The sequence below is a fragment of the Sprattus sprattus genome, assembly GCF_963457725.1.
Source record: "Sprattus sprattus genome assembly, chromosome: 10".
In the NCBI taxonomy this organism is placed as follows: Eukaryota; Metazoa; Chordata; class Actinopteri; order Clupeiformes; family Clupeidae; genus Sprattus; species Sprattus sprattus.
The window spans coordinates 12,166,866-12,188,895 of record NC_137908.1 but is presented as its reverse complement, the minus strand read 5'-3'; the positions used below and the strand labels follow the sequence as shown (position 1 = coordinate 12,188,895).

The 22,030-nt window shown below is 41.4% G+C and overlaps 2 protein-coding genes across 2 annotated transcripts in view; both read right to left on the bottom strand.

The window, feature by feature from the left end:
• Positions 1 to 8,290, bottom strand: part of LOC308371126 (testis-expressed protein 264 homolog) — a gene marked incomplete at its 5' end in the record, with an annotated part of 41,715 nt that extends 33,425 nt beyond the window's left edge. Inside the window, one exon of the mRNA XM_080845916.1 lies at positions 8,033 to 8,290. Coding sequence (XP_080702042.1) covers positions 8,033 to 8,290 — 258 coding nt within the window. The remainder of the gene's footprint in view (positions 1 to 8,032) is intronic.
• A 4,039-nt stretch (positions 8,291 to 12,329) lies between these two features.
• Positions 12,330 to 21,481, bottom strand: bin2b (bridging integrator 2b). The gene is made up of 12 exons (XM_080846514.1): positions 21,333 to 21,481; positions 20,269 to 20,349; positions 19,445 to 19,499; positions 17,987 to 18,081; positions 17,466 to 17,561; positions 16,777 to 16,884; positions 16,526 to 16,611; positions 15,489 to 15,564; positions 15,227 to 15,309; positions 14,063 to 14,777; positions 13,547 to 13,642; positions 12,330 to 12,928 (listed from the first exon to the last, which is right to left on the bottom strand). Exons 1-12 carry the CDS (start codon positions 21,435 to 21,437, stop codon positions 12,815 to 12,817), a joined length of 1,710 nt encoding a protein of 569 aa, XP_080702640.1. The 5' UTR covers positions 21,438 to 21,481; the 3' UTR covers positions 12,330 to 12,814.
• Between the last annotated feature and the right edge of the window lie 549 nt (positions 21,482 to 22,030).

Here is a 22,030-nt window from a genome sequence, read left to right as displayed (position 1 = left end):
TCATTGTTTTGCTAGAGAAGGCAATTACATATCAAAAACCCAATACATGAATGCTGTGGCCTGAGATGTTGCTGAAGGGATATCTTCTCATGCCTAGTGCTTTTGTATTCCTGAGCGGATGAGAAAAACAGCCTCTGAAAACGACTGACCTTGGGCCTGGTAGTGACACCGTGGGCTCCTAATGAACTGAGATCATTATGCCAGTTACTTGCGTTGGGCGGCTGAACTTGGCCAGGGTTGTATGCTAAGCGGGGCTTGAGCCAGCTACTAATTGGAGGCCTGGGAATAAGAGGAGGGAAAAGATGAAGGAGGGGGGACACCAATGACAAAGACAGCTATGAACAACAGATACCGGACACGTTCGTCAAGTCAGCCATCATTTCAGCTGGTTGCCATGGAGAAATGGGCACAAATTGTGAAAATGACAGGAGACCACAATCAACCTGAGCCGAAGAATACACACACAGGCTCTGGATACTACAATCATGGAAATGGATCTACTGAAGATGAACAACTGTAGACAGACAGGTTAAAGTACAAACTACTACTGCATGATGCTGTGTGTCTTCCCATACAATGGTGTTATATAGTGAAGGCAATTAGACGGGTTAAACCAGCAATGATGAAGAATGTAAGATCACAAAAATAACAATTAGTTATTAGTTAACAATTAGCATCTGTGGTTGTTCAACCAGGCTTAAAGACGCTCCACTACCCTTCGGTGGCCCTTGCGGGTTTTCCTGGCATTTCTCCAGAAGACTGTACCGCCTCGGGAAGACAAGGTACTTGATTTGTCCCAAGGGTTTATAATCCCTATTACCCTACTGTAGTGTTCGGCTTAAATGTGCAGTCTGTGACTCCAATTCAATATCCATTTAGTCAATTTCAGATAATGGCTCCTCACGGTCCACCAGCTGTCCGTTATGTGCATGCACTCAAAACACTCCGGTGTTGGTACAGTCCTGGCTCTGTAAATGAAAACATTATGGCACAGACCGAGCTATTAACAATTCCAGCCAATTAGCACATTGCTGCAAGAGCATGGAAGGGGTGGGGTGTATTTGATTGGCTGTTGAGCTCAAATATCAACAACATTTTGCCCGTCACAGACTCCACCTTTAAATGCAGTCCCTGAGAAGTGTTTTGATATCTTTTCTCCTGTTCATAAACTATGGAAGATCCTAAGCGCTCTGGGTGTTGGTGAGTGACTTGTTGTGTACATCCTGGCCTGGACAGATGATTTCCTGACAGCATGAACCAGAGTCTGTTCTGGTCATACCCTGTGATCCTACCCATGTCAAAGACTTGATGAGGACCAAGGCTCCAATTATAGACCTCTTTATATTTCTTTTAAAACATCCAGTCTCAGAGGTCACCACATTCAATCACAAAATGTTTTCACACCTTCCATCTGAGGCAAGAAGCTAAATACGACCATCACTGCAGAAAATTCCTGAAAAGAACCCACAACTCACAGCATAAGCATTGCTCTATCACACTTTCTTTCCCACACACAGGTGCCTCTTTCTTGCTGGGTCAATAGCTTCATTTTACTCCTAGTCTCATTTGAAGGATGAAAAACTTTCCTTTAACTTGGCACTAACAGCACAGTTGTGTCTCCTTTCTTGTCGGATTGAATTCTTGTTTCCCCACAGGGCACAGGAGGATCCCTGTGACTCAGAGAAGATCAAGTATCTGCGTGATGGATGAAACCGGCAGGGAGGCTTGTCCTGCTGGTCACACCACAGCGCCTGGGGTCTGAGATCACAACCAAAGAGCAAAGTGCGCTGAGGAACAGACAACCACCATCTTTATTCAAGTTTGGATAAGTGAGTGGGCACCAATCAAATCAAATCACATCAAATATCAGTGCCTCGTGGTCTAGTCAGTCATGATCTCTTCTCAATACACAGCGCCACACCTCTCCTGTCAATTTCTTTCTTTTCTGTGACGGGAAAAAGTCTTAGCATCCCTTTTCAGTGTGGCGTATAGAGTTTAGTAAAACAGTCAGTGAGGAACTTCATCAAACACATACAGAATATAAACTCAACCGTAGACGGGGAACAGTTTATCCAAGATGCACCAAATAGACAATTAGAAGGCTAGTCATTAACGCCCGTTAACTAACATATTGTTAATTTACAAAACCAGTACCAACACTCTACCAATATCAACAGTCAAAAAAACGTTAGCCTTATAACAATAACGTGATCTTACAGCAATCAATAAGAACATTCAATTCATCATTTCATGTCAGCTTGCTCATGCAATGGTGTGAATGTTATTGACTACCCTTATCAATCCAAAATACAACCTCTTAAACACAACCCAAGTTTAGGCCTATGGCTTTCAGTGGTTCAGCACTGTATGGTAGAGAGAGAGGAGGAAATGGCAACATTCATTCAATGCCCCAGGACCAGCTTCCCAAGCAGCAAATTGTTTATTATGGATGACCTCTGAACTTTGCCCTCAAGTGTGAGTTGAATCCAGTGCCTTAGAAGAGTACAGCTGAGCTAACACTCCAAGGCTGACTAGTGTGGCTCCCAACAGAGTGCAGCCAGATACTAAGAGACAAGCCAAGACAGAAGCATACTATCAGGCTGAACAAGGGAAAACACCTTAAAGGGAATCCTGTTTTAACCTGGGCCCTATTTTCCCTTCTTTTTTGGTCCAACTTTTTTTTCCCAAAGTGTCTGATAACATGGAGAGGATCCCTACAGATATACAGTCCCGCTCAGCAGTATTGGCACCCCTAGTGAATATGAGCAAACAGGGTATGAAACAATTTGTTTGTGCTGTTTATCCTCTTGGTGTTTCACTCAAAATATTCACAAAAATCTTACCTTTACATTGAAGTTAAATTATTGTAAAAGAAAACAACGGTTGAGATTAAATAAATATTTTTTACAAAAACATGCGTACCAGTATTATTGGCACCCCTAGAAAAATCTTATAATTAAAATCTAACTGAAATATATTTCCAGTCATGTTTTACATTTTTAAGTTCACCTGTTTAATTATGAACTCTTAAGAGGTTAACCATGACTTCCTGTTCCACTGATGTACAAATATGAGATGACACAGGCCAAATTCCATTAGTCATTCATCACAATGGGAAAGACCCAAGAACACAGTGACGATGTGCAATAAAAAGTTGTTGAGCTGCACAAATCAAGAAATGGACACAAGAAAATCTTGTACCAGTTGAAAATACCCATTTCCACTATCATGGAAATAATAAAGAAGTTTAAAGCGTCAGGTGATGTTAAGAATCAGCCTGAAAGACGACGTGTGTGTACATTGACCCCACGCACCGTGAGGAGGATGGTTCAACTGGCAAAATAATCTCCAAGGATCACAGCTGGAGAATTGCAGACATTAGTTGAGTCTTGGGGTTAGAAAGTCTCCAAAACTACCATCAGATGCCACCTACATCACCACAGGTTGTTTTGAAGGGTTGCCAGAAAAAAGCCTCTGCTGTCAATCAACAACAAACTAGAGTGCCTACAGTTTGCCAAATGGAAGTCAGACTTTCAATGGGACTGAGTTAAATGGTCAGATGAGACCAAAATCAAGCTTTTTGGCAAAAACAACAAAGGTGGGTTTGGCGTAGACAGAAAGATAGCCATACAGAAAAGCACCCCATACCTACTGTGAAGTATGGTGGCCGATCTTTGATGTTGTGGGGCTGTTTTTCTTCCAAAGGCCCTGGACATCTTGTAAGGATACATGGTATTATGGATCAAATACCAGCAGATATTAAATGAAAACTTAACAGCCCCCTCTAGTAAGCTTAAAATGGGCCATGGTTGGACCATCCAGCAGGACAATGATCCGAAGCATACCTCAAAATCAACACAAAAATGGTTCACCGGCCGCAGAATAAAGGTTTTGCCATGGCCATCACAGTCCCCCGACCTAAACCCCAAAGAAAATCTGTGGGATGAGCTGAAGCCGAGTCTACAAGCGTTGACCTCAGAATCTGAAGGATCTGGAGAGATACTGTATATAAGAATGGTGTCAGATCCCGTGCCATGTGTTCACCAACCTTATCAGGCATTATAGGAGAAGACTCAGAGCTGTTATCTTGGCAAAGGGAGGCTGCAAAAAACATTTAATTAAGGGGTGCCAATACCTGTGCACGAATGTTTTGAAGAATAATATTCATTTAATGTAAAAAAAAAAAAAACCTTTTTCTCTCAATTATTTTACCTCAATGAAAAGGTAAGATTTTTATGAATATTTTGAGTGGAAGACCAAGAGGATAAACAGCAAAGACATATTTTTTCATAGCCTGTTTGCTCATATTCACTAGGGGTGCCAATTAGGGATGGGTATCGTTTGGGTTTTTTCCGATACCGGTACATAACCGATACTTTTAAAACGATACCGGTGCCTAAACGGTGCCAGAACCGATACTTTTTTTTTTTTTTAATTAAAGACATTAGGCTTATTTATTGCCAAGGCAAATAGTTTTCTTCAAATTTAACAATATATTAACTGTTTAAGGTATACTATAAATACAAATAAATACAAAACACTTGGCTTCAAACCTTTTAACTTCAAACTATGAACAATATATTAACTTATAACAACTGTTTACAGTATACTTAAATAAATATAAATAAATACATAACAAACTCTGTACACACACTTCACACTTCAGTAATACTTTTGCAGAAATATGAGCATGTTTGCCTTCAGAGTAAAACAAATATTAATTAGTTTGCATTTATTTAAACCCACTGGTTTCGTGAATGTGTACTGCCACTTTAAAAGTTTAGCTTCAGGGCCTCTTGAGTTCTCTCCTCCATTTACACGCAATTTTGTTGTATATGCTGCACGTCGCATTGTTTGAATCTTTTTGTGCGAAATACAGCCACACTTTTGATCGTTTACCTTTCGACATTTTCTCCGTTATATTGATGGCTTGCAATGTTATTGTAGCGTCCAAGTTAGTGCTCTCTTAAGAACTCACATTGAGAAGGAATATCTTTGGATGAGACGGTAGCTCTCCGTTTAATAAAGCGTATCCAACTTCTGCTTAGAACAACCACACTTATCTTGAAACCGAAACCACACGCAAGTCAACCCATTACCATGGCAACTCCTCAACACAAATCCCGTTTCCACTAGTCCCATACGGAATGCAGCGTGAGCGACACAGGCGAGAGTCTATATTGGGAGATGGAGCAGTTTTATATGTGCCCCACGAAATCTGTTATCAACACAAAAAAGTATACAGATCGTACTCAGAAAGATCTACGCCACTAACGTTACTTCTCGTTAGCTATCGCTAGTTTTGTTAAATTATAAAAATTTTAATAAAAAAAAAAAATAAAAAATTATCTGCTCAGGCACCGTAAGGAAGCACCGAAATCTGCGTTGCATTTCGGTCCGGGTAGGTATCGGTTGTATGGAACCGGTGCCGTATTGGTACCGGTTCTCGGTACCCAACCCTAGTGCCAATACTGCTGAGCGGGACTGTACACCTCTGTCTGCCTCTAGTCATTTTCTACAGGAACAGAAGCTTGAACTACAGGAACTGTAGAAACAGTAATTTATTTACAGTCATTGAGGTTAACAGACACAGGTATATCTCTGTAGGGATCCTTTCCATGTTGTCAAACACCTATAGTAACATTATGAGCCCGTCAGTGGCGAAAACAAGCAGTGTACTTTGACGCAGATGTTTGCCCCATGGGATTACATTGCATAGCTGCTTTGCGGTTGCTGGTTATAGCATTCTAACTCAATACTGGACTGATTTTGATTGTTAATTGTCCTAAGTATAGGTTTGGACCCAGAAATACCTCAAAATAGGGTTGAAAGGTTGAAATATCCAGAAGTTTCCCTTTAAAGCCATGTTATCCTACAAACAAGGTAGCCTACATTCCTGATTTGGCACTAAGCAGTAGATTTAAATGTGTCTGGCTTGCATTCCTTCTCTGCTTTGTGGGCGGGGTTCTTAGTTAGTGCAACTGTAACACTGAACTACAGACAAGAAAGAACAATTTCAATATTTTACAATAAAGCTCAATGATGGAAAATTTTGATTGGATCCTAGTAGATTTGCCAGGGAGAACACCACAAAAATATCAAGAAATAAAGGTCTAATTGAAACAACAGCAGGGATGACATCTATCATGATAACAAGGAACACTTTGCAAAAACGTGAAATGTAATTATATTTTTCACCTCTGTTAATAGGGGGAAATGTGCAACATAGTCCCCTCACATCATAACATATCATCAACACAATGATACACACATCAACACTGCCACTTAGTGGTAGAAAACAGAACTGCCCATCCAGCTTTCAGAACAGTTTCAACTGTCGAAAAAATGTATTTGGCATCAAATTAAAAGATCAATTACTGGAAAAAAGAAATGTTCTTACCCTGTTTCTTTCTGACAATAAGTGAATATTGATCTGAGGACTCAAACCTGGCAGTAATCTGCAGTAACCCACAACCGTAAGAACAACAAGGAAAGCCTCAACCTCTTCACCTCCCTAAAACATCACTGGCTTGTCTGACTGTTTCATAACCTTTTTTGTCTTCACCTTAGTACGACCACAACAGCACACATCTGATTCTCCCAAAACAAAGGACTAGATCCTTTACATCAGTGATCTCTAATCTAGTGCCTTACTGTAGAGCTCTGCTGGATATCCTCCTGCATCCAGGCACTACTGTATAGATTACCCTCAATTAACAAAATGTTCACCAAACAGCCGTTTCAACATGTCGCTATGATGTTTAGCTGTCAAATAGACACTATTTGCAAAAGGAATTATACTAAATTAAAAAACCTGGACTTGAATACAGGAATTGGTCAGTAGAAAAGGGCATAAAGATGTCATGCATGGATAAATCATAAATATGATAATTACTGGCTCTGCTCCTATACCTACTTAAATACTCTTGTGTAAATGTTACACCCAGGATAATGCGCTCTTCTAGTGAGCATCGTTTGGCACTGCCGTCTGTGCAAGTACGGCAGCCCAGACTATTTTCATTGGTAGTTCCACGTTGGTGGAATGAACTGCCTGTCACTACCAGAGCAGGGGCATCCCTCTCTACCTTTAAGCAGCTTTTGAAGACCCATCTCTTCAGAGAGCACCTCCTGTCCTAAAGGGCACTTCGACTAGTCCTTAACTTGCAATTACAGCAGTTACATTCCTGCACTTCTTTTTTCTTGTTTTATATATCTTATGTAAAGTAGTATTTATTGTTACACCAGGTTCTATTGCTCGTAGCTTGACTGTTCTCTCCCTTGTACGTTGCTTTGTACAAAAGTGTCTGCTAAAGGACTAAATGTAAATACTATTCACAGAGTTGTATGTTCTACAGAAGAAATTAAACACACTGTGAACTCCATCTACACCCTGCTATATGCCATTAATCATGGAGGACAAATAGCACACATGCACATTGGGATGTAAGATAAACGGATGTAATGCTTTTGGTCTTGACTAAAAGCATTATGAGTGGTCACACACATTCGATGTGTCTTAACAGTCGAAGCTGAACCACAGCCTACCAGACAGGATTTGACTCGCATTGTGCTCAACCGAGGACAGCTGTCCATGGTTTGTGTTGTGCCGGTAATACACACAATTAAAATTAATACAGCTTCCTGTGCTGCTGTTTTCCAATACCTCCCCATCTACTTCTGCTCTGTTTCACTGCAGAGCCTATACCTTCTGAGGTAACTGAGGAACCGCAGCTATGAGAAAACATTTGAACGAGTCAAATAGTGCAACATCCGGCCTGGAATAACCTAATTTAAATTCCTGTGTTCACACCTAATATTGTTTACAAATAATAACAACAACAACAACAACAAAAACAAATAACTTAAGGTGCATGGACTTTCCACAAATACGTTGACTCTGAAATTAAGACTACATGTTATAGTTGAACGTACAATTTTAATTTATGCCACAGCTATATGATTATGTTTTGGCAATGAATCAGTTTATAATTCAACCACCGAGGACATTTCATTCATCCTGAGTGACCCTCACCTTTTTTGGATCATCGTAGAAAACCCCAATGGTGGAGAGCTTCGGACCAAGTTTACTACTCTCTGTAAAGAGCGCTCCACAGTCTTTGTATGGTCCTTGCTTAAACTTGTAGGCAAATGTGATATTTCTCATTGGAGGCGACCCAGTCAGGATGATAATTTTGGCGAAGAGGCCCGAGTACACTACGTACCCAACGACCATCAACAGCACACTTAATACTAACACGGTGACAACTCCAAGGATCTGCCAACCAGACATGTCTAACAGTGGCAACTGCCTCTGGGGATAACATTAAGGAACAACTTCGGCCTGGTCTACACACCTCAAATCTGAGTAAGACCAGACGAATTAGCTAACGTTAACGTCAAATGTCGGTTAACGATAGCTAATTAAAATACCTATCTGCTAACTGCTAGGTGCTCGCAAAGTTGATGGCAAGCTAGTGTTTTTTAGCCACATGACTGACTTAATAACCTATAAGTTTCGTATAAAAACGTGATGACTTGAACTTGGAAGAGGGTGCAAAAACGTCAGCGATGTGTTTTTCTGTGGTCTGGTAGAAACATCTGCCCTCTTTAATATACCAAGTCGCTGCAGTTTAACTAAATGCATTCAAACAATACTTTTCTTCCAGCTGTAAGGAGCGTTCTTGAGTTCAGTGATTTTCACTTCCGGGTGATTACTTTCCATAATAAGAGCAATGGCAAAGATGGTCAATGTACTGATTCCCAGTAGTCTTATTTACTGTTAATAATTTGTATCTCACTGATCGAACACACAACCAACATAAAGTAAAGACCCAAGACCAAAAACAAATCTGAATGCCCTAGTTTATATATATTGTCCCAGTTAACATAATGACAACAGTTAGATCATCTGATTAACTTTTTACCTGTATTATCTTGTTCATTCTATGTGTAAATTATTATTAATTTTACTCATGTATCATGTTTAAGTATTTATTTAGTGTGTTTCAGTTATGAGTATGACATCGTCAGGCTAGTGTTTCAGTATTTCTTTAGTGTGTCCTAGAATGTATTTTGTCCTTCATTCTTTTTACTTCTATTCCTGTTATTTGTTTGTATGTTTTAACATTTATTTCCTTCAATTCATGTTTATTCTCATCGTCAATCTATTTACCACAACTAGAAAGCTCTTTGGTACAACTCCTGTTGTTTTTTAAATGGGCTATAGAAATAAACTAACCTGACTTAATGTGTTGGATTACTTGTACATTTTATACAGTAGTCACAATTTGCTGCTTTCGTTATGTTCCCAGTAGCTAATTAGTCAAGTAGGATAGCTACAGCTGGCTAGCTCATGTCCTGCATGCTTCAGAATGATATGGGCTGCATAACGTGAATGTTTTACATTTGGTTGACATGTTTTTTTTACCCCAATCATTTTCACACTTGTCTCAATACCATGTACACTTTTTCACATCAGCATACCAGTATATGAACTGAACTGTGAATTCTTTCCCATTGCTAAGATACAAAATGCATTCAGTAAACACTTCCTCCGGACTGCCTGGATACCTGTCTCAGTCAATGTTCACCACCAGCAATGTATTTTGACAGACACATTAAGGCAGATTCAGTTTTCTGTTTTGTTTGTTTTCAGCCTTGTTACTAACTATACTACACAACTTTACAAAAGTAGTGCACAGCATTTGCATTAGAAAATATAGATTGTCGCTGAAGACATTTTTCCATTATTACAATTACAGAGTCCTGAATTTCATGTACCCTCACCCAACTAATGTTGTTAGCCCTCTTATAGCCCTGTACGAACACACAATAGTAGTACAAAGTGGTAAAAAAAAAAAACAGAAATCATGGAATCAAGCTTGTAACTAAATGTTGTGTGCAATGTTGTATGTTTTGTCAAGCCCTGAACATCTATTCTTCTTATATAGACTGAGGTACACCTCTGCAATGCATAATAGTAAAGGTAAAGCTGCCTTAAGGGATGACAGCAAGAGCTGTTAACTTTTATGAACATACAAGTTTTTCATAGAGCATCAATTTTCATGACCGCTGTCAGTGCATAAAGAATATGCATTGACAAAAGCATTACTTTACAGCTCACAGCACCTGTACGTCTATGAAAAGAAGGCCCAAAACAAGGTAAGGCCGGAGTGGTACGAGTTACCCAGCGTGGCTTTTGGTGTATCTGGCCTTGGTCCTCCTGCCTCTGCTGGACTGAACTCTGCTGTGAGAGCTGGCCATGTTCAGGGCCTGGCAGGGGTTGGGTCAAGTGATGCCCTGTTGCAGCATTCTGTTGGCTGCCTTTATAGTGCCCACCAGATTATTCTTGCAATCAAAGAAGCTGCACTACAGCAATACAGAGTGATTTTCCAAACCTAGTAAGCTAACTAACCGAAAGGCATGCAAATACCTTGCAAACACCACCTAATAGTCCAGATGACACTGATAGAAGCTTGCCAACACTTGCTTACTTGTGTCTTTTGGTAGTTTAGCTGGCAATGTCATGTGTGAGAAAGCATTTCTTCCATTTTTGCAGGGTGTACCAGCCCATTACGCAGAACTACATATCCTGGAAGGCTAGTGGGGAAGACACAGGTGTTTATCTGTCCTTCACATGACCATATGCTATCAAAATGAATTTGAGGATGATACCCAAACAACTTGCCTATAAAACCTCAAAATCTCAAAAGTGTCAAATTGTTGTTTCCATATCTACTTATACTGCGATGTTGTGAAAAGTGTTGACAGACACAATAAGAATTGAGACAACAGGGCACACTGTGAGAGAAGTGACACAGATGGTCACAAGAGCGTGGTTAAGTGGGTGAGCATGTTCTGAGGCATTTTCTGCCAAGACGTCAGCTCTCTCCAGACTAGTCATGCTGACCTGAGCCTCTCGGAGCACAGTGCATTGTTGATGGCATTAGTTACCTCAGAACACGTACCATTAGGTCACTCTAGGTTGTTCTGAACGTCCACCATCAGGAGCAACATTGTGAGATGACAATAGAACTGAAACACCTACATCATGTCATCCAGGCAGCTGGAGATGTACTGAGAAGACTCCATGGACTGGGTACTGATCTCAGCCTCACATTCTATCTCTGAGTAAAGAAAGAAGAGTTGTGTGTGTGATTTCAGGGGATAGATACAGGCGTGAAGCACAAATAGAACACAGCATATCACAACTATAGGCAGGAACATGCTGCACATGCCTTAAGTCTCCAGAGAGGATAGCTAGAGCCAGGCCTTCTGTTGAAGAAGCGCCAATTGTGTACTCGTACTCAGCAGCTTCTTCCCCGGAAAGCCACGAGTCTGGGACAGGTAGCGAATCTGGGTCAAATCACTTTGTCCAGTGAAGGCTCAGACAACAAATATGATGAACTTGAAGAGAAGAAAACATATGGAAAACGCCACAAGGCCAGGGATGTACCAGTGTGGAAGCAACAACTAAAAATGTATTTTACTCAATATGATCCATCCACAGTATTGAGCTGCTCATATTCAGTAGCTCCAGCTCAGCAATAACACATCTCACAGAGGGGGGAAGCCGAAGAAAAATACACAAGGGCTGCAACCACAACTTATCAGGATGATGACAAAGGACCTGGAATTCCATATAGCCATATTCTTCCTCTCTTCCTTCCACGTTTTACTTCGAAGTTAGGGTTCTAAATGGGGGTATGTATACAGTCAGAATACAGATTGAGCTTGGTATGTTTACTTTGCACTCCGTGTCCTTTTGGACTCACCGATGGGAGTTTGAGATTGCAGGTAAATCGACATCATTTTGTGACTGTTATTTTGTGGCTATGAGATTGTCTCCAAATTGGAGAGCAGTGAACCTTGGGAGTAATTCAGTGCGCCTCACAGTAGACTATCCCATACTACAGTATGTCTACATTTGTCCAGCAGAGGGCGACAACCAAATATTAATGGATCACTTGGTGATAGTTTGTATTCTGTGCCATTTCTATGCTTGCGAAATCAGCTAAGAGTATCTTACAGTGCATAATAATAAATATACATCTCTTTTGGGTTATTCATAAACATCTTAGGAAGTAAACTATTCAGAGATCAATCTAAAGCAAAAAAGCCTGATAAAGGTTAGAGTCACTTTATTGTAAAGAAAACATTACAAAAGAGCATTAACATAACAGAAGTATACAATTACATTGTTTTATTTTTTTGTACATCACATTCAAACAAAACATACATACATACATACATACATTTTATTATTTTCACAGTTTAAAAAAAAAAGCAACCCACTTTAAAAATTGAAGGAATTGTCAATTTCACCTCATTTCGTAGCAGATTCTCTTCACTGAGCAAGAACTGTGATGAAACCATTATCTGGAGAGCAGTCATAAGCTGGGATGGACATGATCTTGTGGAGAATGTAGAGCCTACCATGAACTGACTCATTGTTTCATTGATAACAAGTTATTTGCAAAACACTGGCACTGGTCTTCTTTTTTTGCAACAGGAGTGACCTCTTTTGGTTATGGACATAAAAATTATAAAAACAAGGCAACAACATTGTACAAATTTCTAGGCGGGGGTCTGGAGAGTGGTAACGGCAGTGAATTCTAGGCAAAGTGTTTTATTTGTGTGAAGCAGAGAAAGAGCAGAATCTGACCAGAGCTCTGTCTTGTGACTGCTTGCAGCACTGCGTGTCATCAGGAGGGCCTCTGGTTGTTAGGGTGGGGCCGTGTTCCCACTGAGTCAGAGAGAACATGGGTGACAGCACGTTGGGACACGGAGGTGAGTATGGAGGGCGAGGCAGGTTTCAGTGAGCATCGAGGCGCTGGATCAGGTTCTCCATGACGGTCCCTGAGAGCAGCACCAGATCCCGGTGCTTGATCCAGTCCTCTTCCCTCACGCCCCACACCGAGCCCTCCGGCTGGGAGAGTCGACACAACGAGAGGAAAATATTATGTGGAGAAACAGCAACACTGCCAACAGTACACAAACTTCACAAGTTGATGAGAAGCTAAAGATATACATACAGGTAATTGGAAATACAAGCAAACATGATCAGTCTTCTACTTTATCATGTGATGGATACATTTTAATGAGGACTTTGTTATTGTATTTTAATCTGCTTGCTTATCCTATGTGCTGAGGCCTACAGGATGCATTTTCTCTTGCTGAGGCAAGCCACCTGTTTTTGTACTGATAGTCATGCACACTGCTCTCCTCTCAAGGACATATTCTGAGATCACTGCTGTAACTTCTGAAGCGATGGGACGGGAGAATACCGCCCTTTGTCTGTGATGAAACCTGTTTTTTCTACCCACATAAGGCTGGCTGCGCCCAGCTCATCTTTGAGTTTGTTCATGAAATTTGGTTGTGACACATCTCCCTCTTTTGCAAAAGATAAAGCGCTGAAATTCTGATTGCTGGTCTCTGTCTCATTAATATTAACGTCTTGATATTAATTTATCTAACATCATGCTTCAGGAACAGCACAATGTAAACATCTCATCCCAATAATATCAAAACAAACTAACAAACAAACCTTTTCCTCGAAGTCGGAAAACACAAGGATAATGTCATCTTTCCCAAACACCAGCAGAAGGTCATCTTCAGACTCCTGAGTCTCTAGGGCTCTGGCCTGGAATCAAGATCCAAAACTCATCATTCATACTGGGGCATTAGGACCACTGCGGCATTCATACTGGGGCATTAGAACCACTGCTGCATTCATACTGGGGCATTAGGACTACTGCTGCATTCATACTGGGGTATTAGGACTACTGCTGCATTCATACTGGGGCATTAGGACTACTGCTGCATTCATACTGGGGCATTAGGACTACTGCTGCATTCATACTGGGGCATTAGGACTACTGCTGCATTCATACTGGGGCATTAGGACTACTGCTGCATACTGGGGTATTAGGACTACTGCTGCATCATACTGGGGCATTAGGACTACTGCTGCATTCATGGGGCATTAGGACCACTGCATAACTTAATCTAGACTACAAACGAGACTCAACAGGGCGGTACCAGAATGATTTGAGGAGCTTACCCTATAGAGAAAGCCAGGGGGGTTTGTGTCGTCTGAGTCCCTGGCTGAGAGTGGAGTTGAGACCTCAGCTGTTTCACCTGTCCTCTCCTTTGCTCCACTGTCTTCAGCGGCTACTGCCGTTTCTGCCGCTTCTGCTGTAGGCTCCGTTACATCCAGGCCTGGCTCCTGCTGCTGCTGCTGCTCCTGCTGCTGCTGCTCCCCTCCCTCCTCCTCCTCCTCGTTTCCACTGTTGGCTGCTGGAGTCTCTGAGGGGGTCAAGGAGAGGCGTGGCGTGGGGAGAGGTGGTCGCTTGGGCTTCTCTGTTCCTGGGGACTTTGGCGCTTTGCTTTCTTCCTGATCTGCCTGCGTGTCAGACACATCCATTGACCATTGCACATCCTCTTGCTTCATGCTTGAACCAGCTTCCGATTGGGCCTCTGTGGTCTGATGTCCATTCTCATTTGCTGACGTCGGCATCCTGGGAACCTCCCCCTCCGATGACATGGACAGTCTGTGGGTTGACGGTGTGTCGCTGTCGGTCAAGCTGACGGACTCCAAATCTGAGGCGCTGTCCCTGTGGCCCGCCGTGTCGTCGGAAGCCACATCCATGGTAACATTAGGTTCAGGTGAAGAGCTCGACTTGTGCGGGGTGGACGGGGCAGAGCTGGAGGGGAAGGAGGTGTTGCAGGGGATGGGAGCAGAAATGACCACGGATTTCCTCTTCTTAGACTTGGTGCTGCGCAGGAAAAGAACCCATACCAAGAGGATGGTAGTTATATGCGCCATTGTGTATAGTGAAAAGAACAAAAACAAGAAATGGCCAGTAAAAAGAAGAAGGACATAAACAAAGAGAAACACGCAAACACATTTCTGGTATGTCAGACTGTCACCATTTGAGTGCCTGGACATATTTTGGTACTGTTTTTACAGGATATTAACTGGTGTCATTTAACTTGGTCTTGACATTACAGAGAAATACTAAGCCTTCAAAACATTGCAAAATGACATGCGGTCATCAACCAGATTATGTCATAACACAACCTTGACGGCAGAACATTGGTTGACATCAAGGTTAACAAATTCTGCCTGTATTGATTCTCATTTCAATCAGCTTTCATAAACTTTTCTGTATGTTTGTTATGTATGTAACTGAAACATTGCCAGACAGCAAGTTGTTTGACTTACCTGTTGAGTCCCTTAATAATGAAGGTACTGCCTGAGTGCTGAGTGTCCAGTTTCTTCATCACATTGTAGAGGTCATGATTCAGCTTAAACACGAACACACACACACACGTGCGCACACACACACACACACACACACACACACACACCATATTATTCTACCTCTATTAGAAGTTTTGAGAATTAGTTTTTCAAGTTTGTTTGTGTTTCAGCACTTCCATCAGATATAAGGATTTCCTAAAGGTACTACTAAACTGAGACCTACTGCACTCTGCTCCTTATAGAACACATCCCTGAGGTTGGAGAGGTTCTGAAAGACGGTCACATAGCATCCAATTCGGCTGCAGACAAAGAAGAGCACAAAGGAAACACATCAGTGGACACAGGGACATCAGTGGCTGAAACAGCACATGAAAAGTGGGTACAATGGGTATTAGGTATTTAATTTGAGTTTTTTTTTTATGTAAAGTCTTCAAGCTTTCCTTATTTCTGAATTATAAATGCCTAATAATCCAGTAAACAGTAAAAGGAGTCCGATTTGGACAGCAAATAGGATCTAGCTATTGGACAGCACTTTAGAAGTTTTGCAAAAGCCTGTCTAAATTTGATATTTTGCCACACAGCTGATTTAGATGACTTTATACAGCGCTTTGTCTGAATTTCTTGCAACACTCAATGCCCATACAAACATTTTTATGGTTCATTCAGGTTTAAAGGTTTGTAATTGGATTTCTAAAACAGACTTGTAATTTGAAATTCATCCTGTAGGAGTTGAAGTGTGTAGGACTGGTCTATGTCGTTGCAATTATGCTGCGTTCAACGGTCAAAGTGAACAAACACAGTGAACAAACTAACAATAAAGAGTGAGAATGGCATCAAATGTCTTTTTTTTGTACTACTGTACTTATACCTTATACTTCATTTTACTTCATTTCACTTATTACCACCACTATACACCTGCACTTTATATACTTATCATATCTGCTTCTACCTCAATTGCTGCTAGTCCCAATTCTGTTTATATTACAATCCTGTGTCGTATTCTACTTCTTACTGTACATATCATATTTATTCACTTATTCCACTTTACATATGCACATACTCTGCACTCCTGTTGCTATTTTGCACTTCTGGTTGATGCTAAACTGCATTTCGTTGTCTCAGTACTTGTACTCTGTGCAATGACAATACAGTTGAATCTAATCTAATCTAATCTTTTAATCAAAGCAGCAAGGATTCGCTATGAACTCCAAACGATCAAAACAGCCCCGCTTCACTGTGTTTTTGGAATGCTTAGTCTACCTTTGATGAAGCTGCGGTAGCTCTTCCCTCAACTCCTTGTTTATATCCTCAAAGATGGTCTGTGCGGAATTAAAGTCTTCCTCTGCCTGTTGAGAGAGGGAGGGATGACGAGAGGCAGGTCAAAGAAGAAAGAGGGAAAGGAACATGAGCGAGGAGTGATGAGTCACACAAATACGCACGTGCACACAGGCACACCCACACACAGACACACAGTGTAAACCTTAAGGGTTTGATAGCTTCTACTACCTCACCTTGGCTATCTTTGCGTCATCTCTCTTCTTGGCACTCTGAAGCGTCTCCAGCTGGTGACGGGCTGAATCGTAGTCCACCAGCTTTCTGCCTCGCTTGGCTACACGCTCCTGGGGAAAGGAAAGCACATTGCTCTCAACCAATGTGACAACCTAAAGAATTATGCTGAGTTGAATGTGAATGGATAAGTCCTTCTAATGTAAAAGTGTAATAGATTGTAACAAGAGTGAAGACTTTGGCTCTGACAATAAAATTACTATCAAGTGTGTTGTCTAGCCTATGCACGGAACCCACTAGTTCTATTCAATGTTTTACTTCCTAGCAGAGGCCTGAGGAGGCTGGCATGACACGCAGGGGAAAACCACTACTACGACAGTCCATTGAATATATAAAATTAGGCTTTGTGTGTAGTAAACCATGACCGACTTGATTACATTGGACTGGATAGAGGGAGTAAAAAAAAATGGGCTTCATTAGAAAGAACACTTGTGCAGTATTTACGCAATAGTCTGTTGAGTCTGTGCGCCAAGGAATGCAGTGTTTATGCATCGACTCCTACGGCTTAAACCCACAAGCCACAACTGAACCAAACTGAAGGTGCCCGTCTTCACGAAAGTGCCGAGTTTGTGCTTTTGTTTTTCTACTAGTGTGACAGGATGTGATACGGCAGAAGGGAGAGTGTTACACCCACTCTGACATCAGGGAACTGACTGGTGTAGTTCTCCATGGTACGCATGATCTGGTCGTTCAGCTTCTCCCCGTAGTCATTCCACAGCAGATCCTCACTCTAAAACAGAAAGACGGACGGAGTGACCAGAAGACAAAAAAAGAGAAAGAGATTGAATGAGCAGATTTACATGGAGACTTCAAATAATGACGGCAGTGGCAATATTTATTCAGTATTCTAGATTGATGTACACAAGAAATGACAAGCCATGTGTACAGAATCTGAACACAAACACATCACTTCCCACCAGCTATTGATAAAGCTGTGGATGGAACCAACAACAAAACACCCAAACACATTTTGGGACTGTACTAAATGACTAATCAAGAAAGGACAGATTGGGCTCTCCAAATCGAGACCGCACTGACCATTTGGAGGTACACCACCAGCTGTAATCACACACACACACACACACACACACACACACACACACACACACACACACACACACACACACACACACACACACACACACACAGTCTTACCTCCATAATGACAGGTATATCATCCTGTCCATGCCAGTCAGACTCATAGATACTCTGGAGTGTCTGGGAGAGCTTTTTAGATGTCTCATGCATTACTGAGGGAATTAACAAAGAGAGACATCACACATGGCTTACTGGCAATACTTCTACCTACATTATGTATGTAGTCAAAACAATGACAGAAAATGTGGGAGAATATTACAGTAAACACAACTCCTACTAAACCCTTGAACTATAGGGCTGTGGCATTTATGCAATAGCACTTACAAGACAGATAGATTGAAATATATAATACAATAGGAAATATACATGGGCTCAAAGAAATGGGGATCGGAAACTGCCAGGCCTTGGGTTGCCATACCCGTGGTCACGCACCTGATAAGTGCGGCTAAAACTGTGCACACCTGTGAAAGCTAAATTTGTCTTGCAATTGCGTACACTGAAACAGAAAGGGGGCAGGAGACAAATATAAACACTGAGGCTGCTTTTCCATGTTATGATAATAGCTTAACATTTACTGGAAAATTCCCACCCCAGAGCAAAATTGCTTAAGTGTGGTTAATCTGATTTCAGTTTGTGTGACATATTTCTACAGAAACTCTTCTCTGGTTCTCCAGTAAGTGTACAGTAAGCATTTGTATGGTCTGAAAAGCTGGCACTGCAAAGCCAAAGAGCATTTGTACTGCATTCTGTGCCTGAGTGTGGTATTTGGTCAGAGTCAGGCTACACTTCCGCCTAGAACAACAGCCTTGTGGTTTCCTACTAGGCTGCAAACATGCCGTGACAATGAATAGTTAAGTGAATGCAATAATTTCTCCTCTTAATCTTCCTATTCTACTGTACACTATGAGTAGAGTTGCCACACTGCTGACCAGTGCATAACATGGGTGGGCATCTTATAGCAGTGCAGACAGTATTGCCCAACTCACACACACACACACAGTCCTGTGCTCTAATTATAGATGACATTCACTTCTTGATTTGTTTTTCCACCAAACGAGATCAGAAAGTGGGCGCTTCCTGACAGTCATTACTTTGCCCTTTCTGATTCTAATCTTCACAATCATTGCGAGGCTCTTGGTGGACTGAACACAAATCTGTTACACACTGCAAGGACTGGGTAGAAACTGTATCATCACAAGACACCCAACTCAGACCTTCAAACCTGCTGAATGCATGCATCACTGGAACAAAGGCACTGCTGTAGTGTAACAATTTAGTAGCCCAGTAAAAGCAACTGTACTTTGAAATGAGTTGTTAGACAAACATCCAAGATATACAACACAGCACCAAAGCCCTGTACAAGTTGATTACAAGGAGACCAAACGGTTTTGAATGAGGAGTGTGCAAGTGTACATTCTAGTACTTTTAATTTGATTGTGAAAACTAAATCAGCAGCCATGCTCATACACTTGTGGGCTGCTTACGGATTTGCCGGAATTGAGAAACAGTGAGTACCTTTGACAGCGCTGTAGTAGGCCTTGACATCTTTGAAAAGCCTTGCTCCGTCGGTCTAACAACAGATTGGGGAGATGCAAACAACACTTGAGAGAGAGTCCTACAGTTCACTAATGAAGGCCGCCATAGACGGTCCTCTACCTACATACTAAGAAACCTACTGTCCACTTAAACCAGGAGGTCACTGGTATTAAGAATAACATAGGAATAAACTGTCACCCCATTGGCAACCAGCTACTGCAATGACTGATACCATCAACAAACACAGAGTGGTATATAGACGTACTGCAGCATGAGGCTTTGTCACAATGTTTGACCAAGCAGCTATTCATCCATTACACATACACGCTCAATGGGTGAAAAATGAGTCACTCCTTGTAACTTATTAGACTAATTGAATTGCAATTTTTCCTGTATTACTTCTGTATGACCATTTCTTTATAAAATATAATTTAAAAAGACTGCCATTATATTGTTCAGACAGTGTTAGAGTTTGAATATGTAATTTGGTTCAGAGATAGAACTTCAGAGAACAACTTGGCCTACTATTGAAAAACACACTTAGTATCTGTGTGGGGGGGAAACAAGTGAGGGTGGAGTAACTTCCTATCATAGAGCAAAGATACATGTGCACGTGTACACAGACAACCCGTACATCTAATATGCTGAAATATAAAACGAATAGAGCCAGAACAGTGTACAAAGGTCTGTCTACCTGAGCACTACAAATTTGCAGCGAATTTGCCTTTTGCCTTACATACACTACAAAGCCACGGTTCAGGTTCAGGGACTATGTGGGTGTTTTGCTGAGGCAAGTGTCGTACCTGCTGTTTGATAAGATTCTGAGAGCACTGTTCAAACTGTTCGTCTCTGGTCTCATTACTCTTCCCCAGCTTCTGCATAACCTGTCACAGACACAAGACAAGCATCAGGCAACAAATACATAATCCATACATCACAACAAGACCGGTCCTTATACACGTACACATACTTCAATCAACACAATCTTTCCCACTTCATCAGTGTGTTACAGTGAACATTTTATACAGGGACAAACTTTCAACAACCTTAAAGTTAGGCATAAACTGTTTAGCATAGCAAAGGCTGAAATGCACTTCTCCATTGGGCAGCTGTCATTGGCCGGTGCACTAGTTCAGTTCTCGTAGGTGTGCTGGAGAAAGACCACAGACTGCATTTGTGTGTCAGATCCCAAACCAGGCCAAAAACAGAAAGCCACCAAGTAACAGTAGCTCAGGGTGAGGGGAAGTGAGCTGAGAGGCAGGAAGTGACTGGCTTTGTGTCCACACAGCTGCGATATGAATATGCTAAGCATTCACACCACTGACTGATGAAAATCAACAAAGAATTCTTTATTCCTAACCAAAAAAAAGGTCTGAGAGCAAGAGTCCATTATCAAATTTAAACAAAGCCGTTAAACTTTTAACTATGTTTATGTGAGCCTCTCAATGTGATGGCATCGCGTGGGTGTTGTCCCTCTGACATTAAGAGTGATATGCTCATGTTAATCTTGTCTCAAGAATCATGGTTTCTCAGACCGCCTAGCTCAGACCTTGAAGTGCATTAAACCAACAATAACTTTGCTGTCAAAATTAAACTCAGGTAAATTGATGCATCAAAACTTACTGTTCAGGATCATAACAAGATTACTAATTGTCAGTCATGTTACATGTGGTTCCCAACTGGTTAATCAACTTTCTGTTCATGTTTAACACTCCTAGATCTTTGAATGCAGCCTAATACATAATTCAAGAACAGACAATCTTATCAAGGCTACCACAAACTGTTCTGATTCACGAATAAGCAAAAGTGTTTCGTCTAGAAGGCAGTATGTTAAACATGCGATAAACCAAAAATCCAGATACGTTACCTTCTCCTGCGCTCTGCTGAATGATCTCTGAACACGTTTGGCAAATATGCCAGCTCCAGCTCCTAAATTGCCACCAAGATTGCCAGCCGTCTTATTCTCTGCCATCTTGTCTTCTCTAATATCACTTTCAACTTTCTTTCCGAGTTTCCTGCTGCAGATAGTTGTCTTCAATCTTATGGCTTCCTTGAAATAAAAAAAAAGAGGGGCGGAGAAGAATCGGAGAAGGGTGTCTCTTAGCGGACTTGTAGGCTACTCCGTTTCATACACTCTATTGTAGGCTATTGTATATTGCTGTAACAAATCATTGGTCTGTTTAAAGTGCTTTTCCTCTACACACCATATCGCTGAGAGTGGTAATCAGAAGGCTACACCGCAAGTTGACTTGGTTCAGTTCCGTCCCCCTCTCGTTTCTTGTCTGAGCGTGCACAAGCTTACTCACATTAGGGATGTAAAGAGCGTGCACAAGCTTACTCACGTAGGGATGTGTTAGGACAGGTAAAAAAAACACTACTGCTTTTGCGTAAGTGAAAAGTCTAGCTGACGTGGTGATGGCTACATACAAATAGGCCTACTTTACTCGGCTAAAGTAGTTTGCTTACGAGAACATCCTAAATTAGACATATCGTGTCAAAGTAAGTTAGGTATCGATATCTATATTGGTAATATTGGTTAAGGTTGATAGCAAATGTTAGCTGGGT

What these genes read in the sequence shown, in the direction of transcription:
- bin2b (XM_080846514.1), bottom strand. Translation starts at nt 21,437, where the DNA reads ATGGCAGAGAATAAGACGGCTGGCAATCTTGGTGGCAATTTAGGAGCT. An exon ending in ATTATTAAGGGACTCAACAG is followed by an intron (nt 14,778 to 15,226) that starts GTAAGTCAAACA and finishes TTTCCTGCGCAG; the next exon opens with CACCAAGTCTAAGAAGAGGA. An exon ending in CCCCTGGCTTTCTCTATAGG is followed by an intron (nt 13,643 to 14,062) that starts GTAAGCTCCTCA and finishes TCTTGATTCCAG; the next exon opens with GCCAGAGCCCTAGAGACTCA.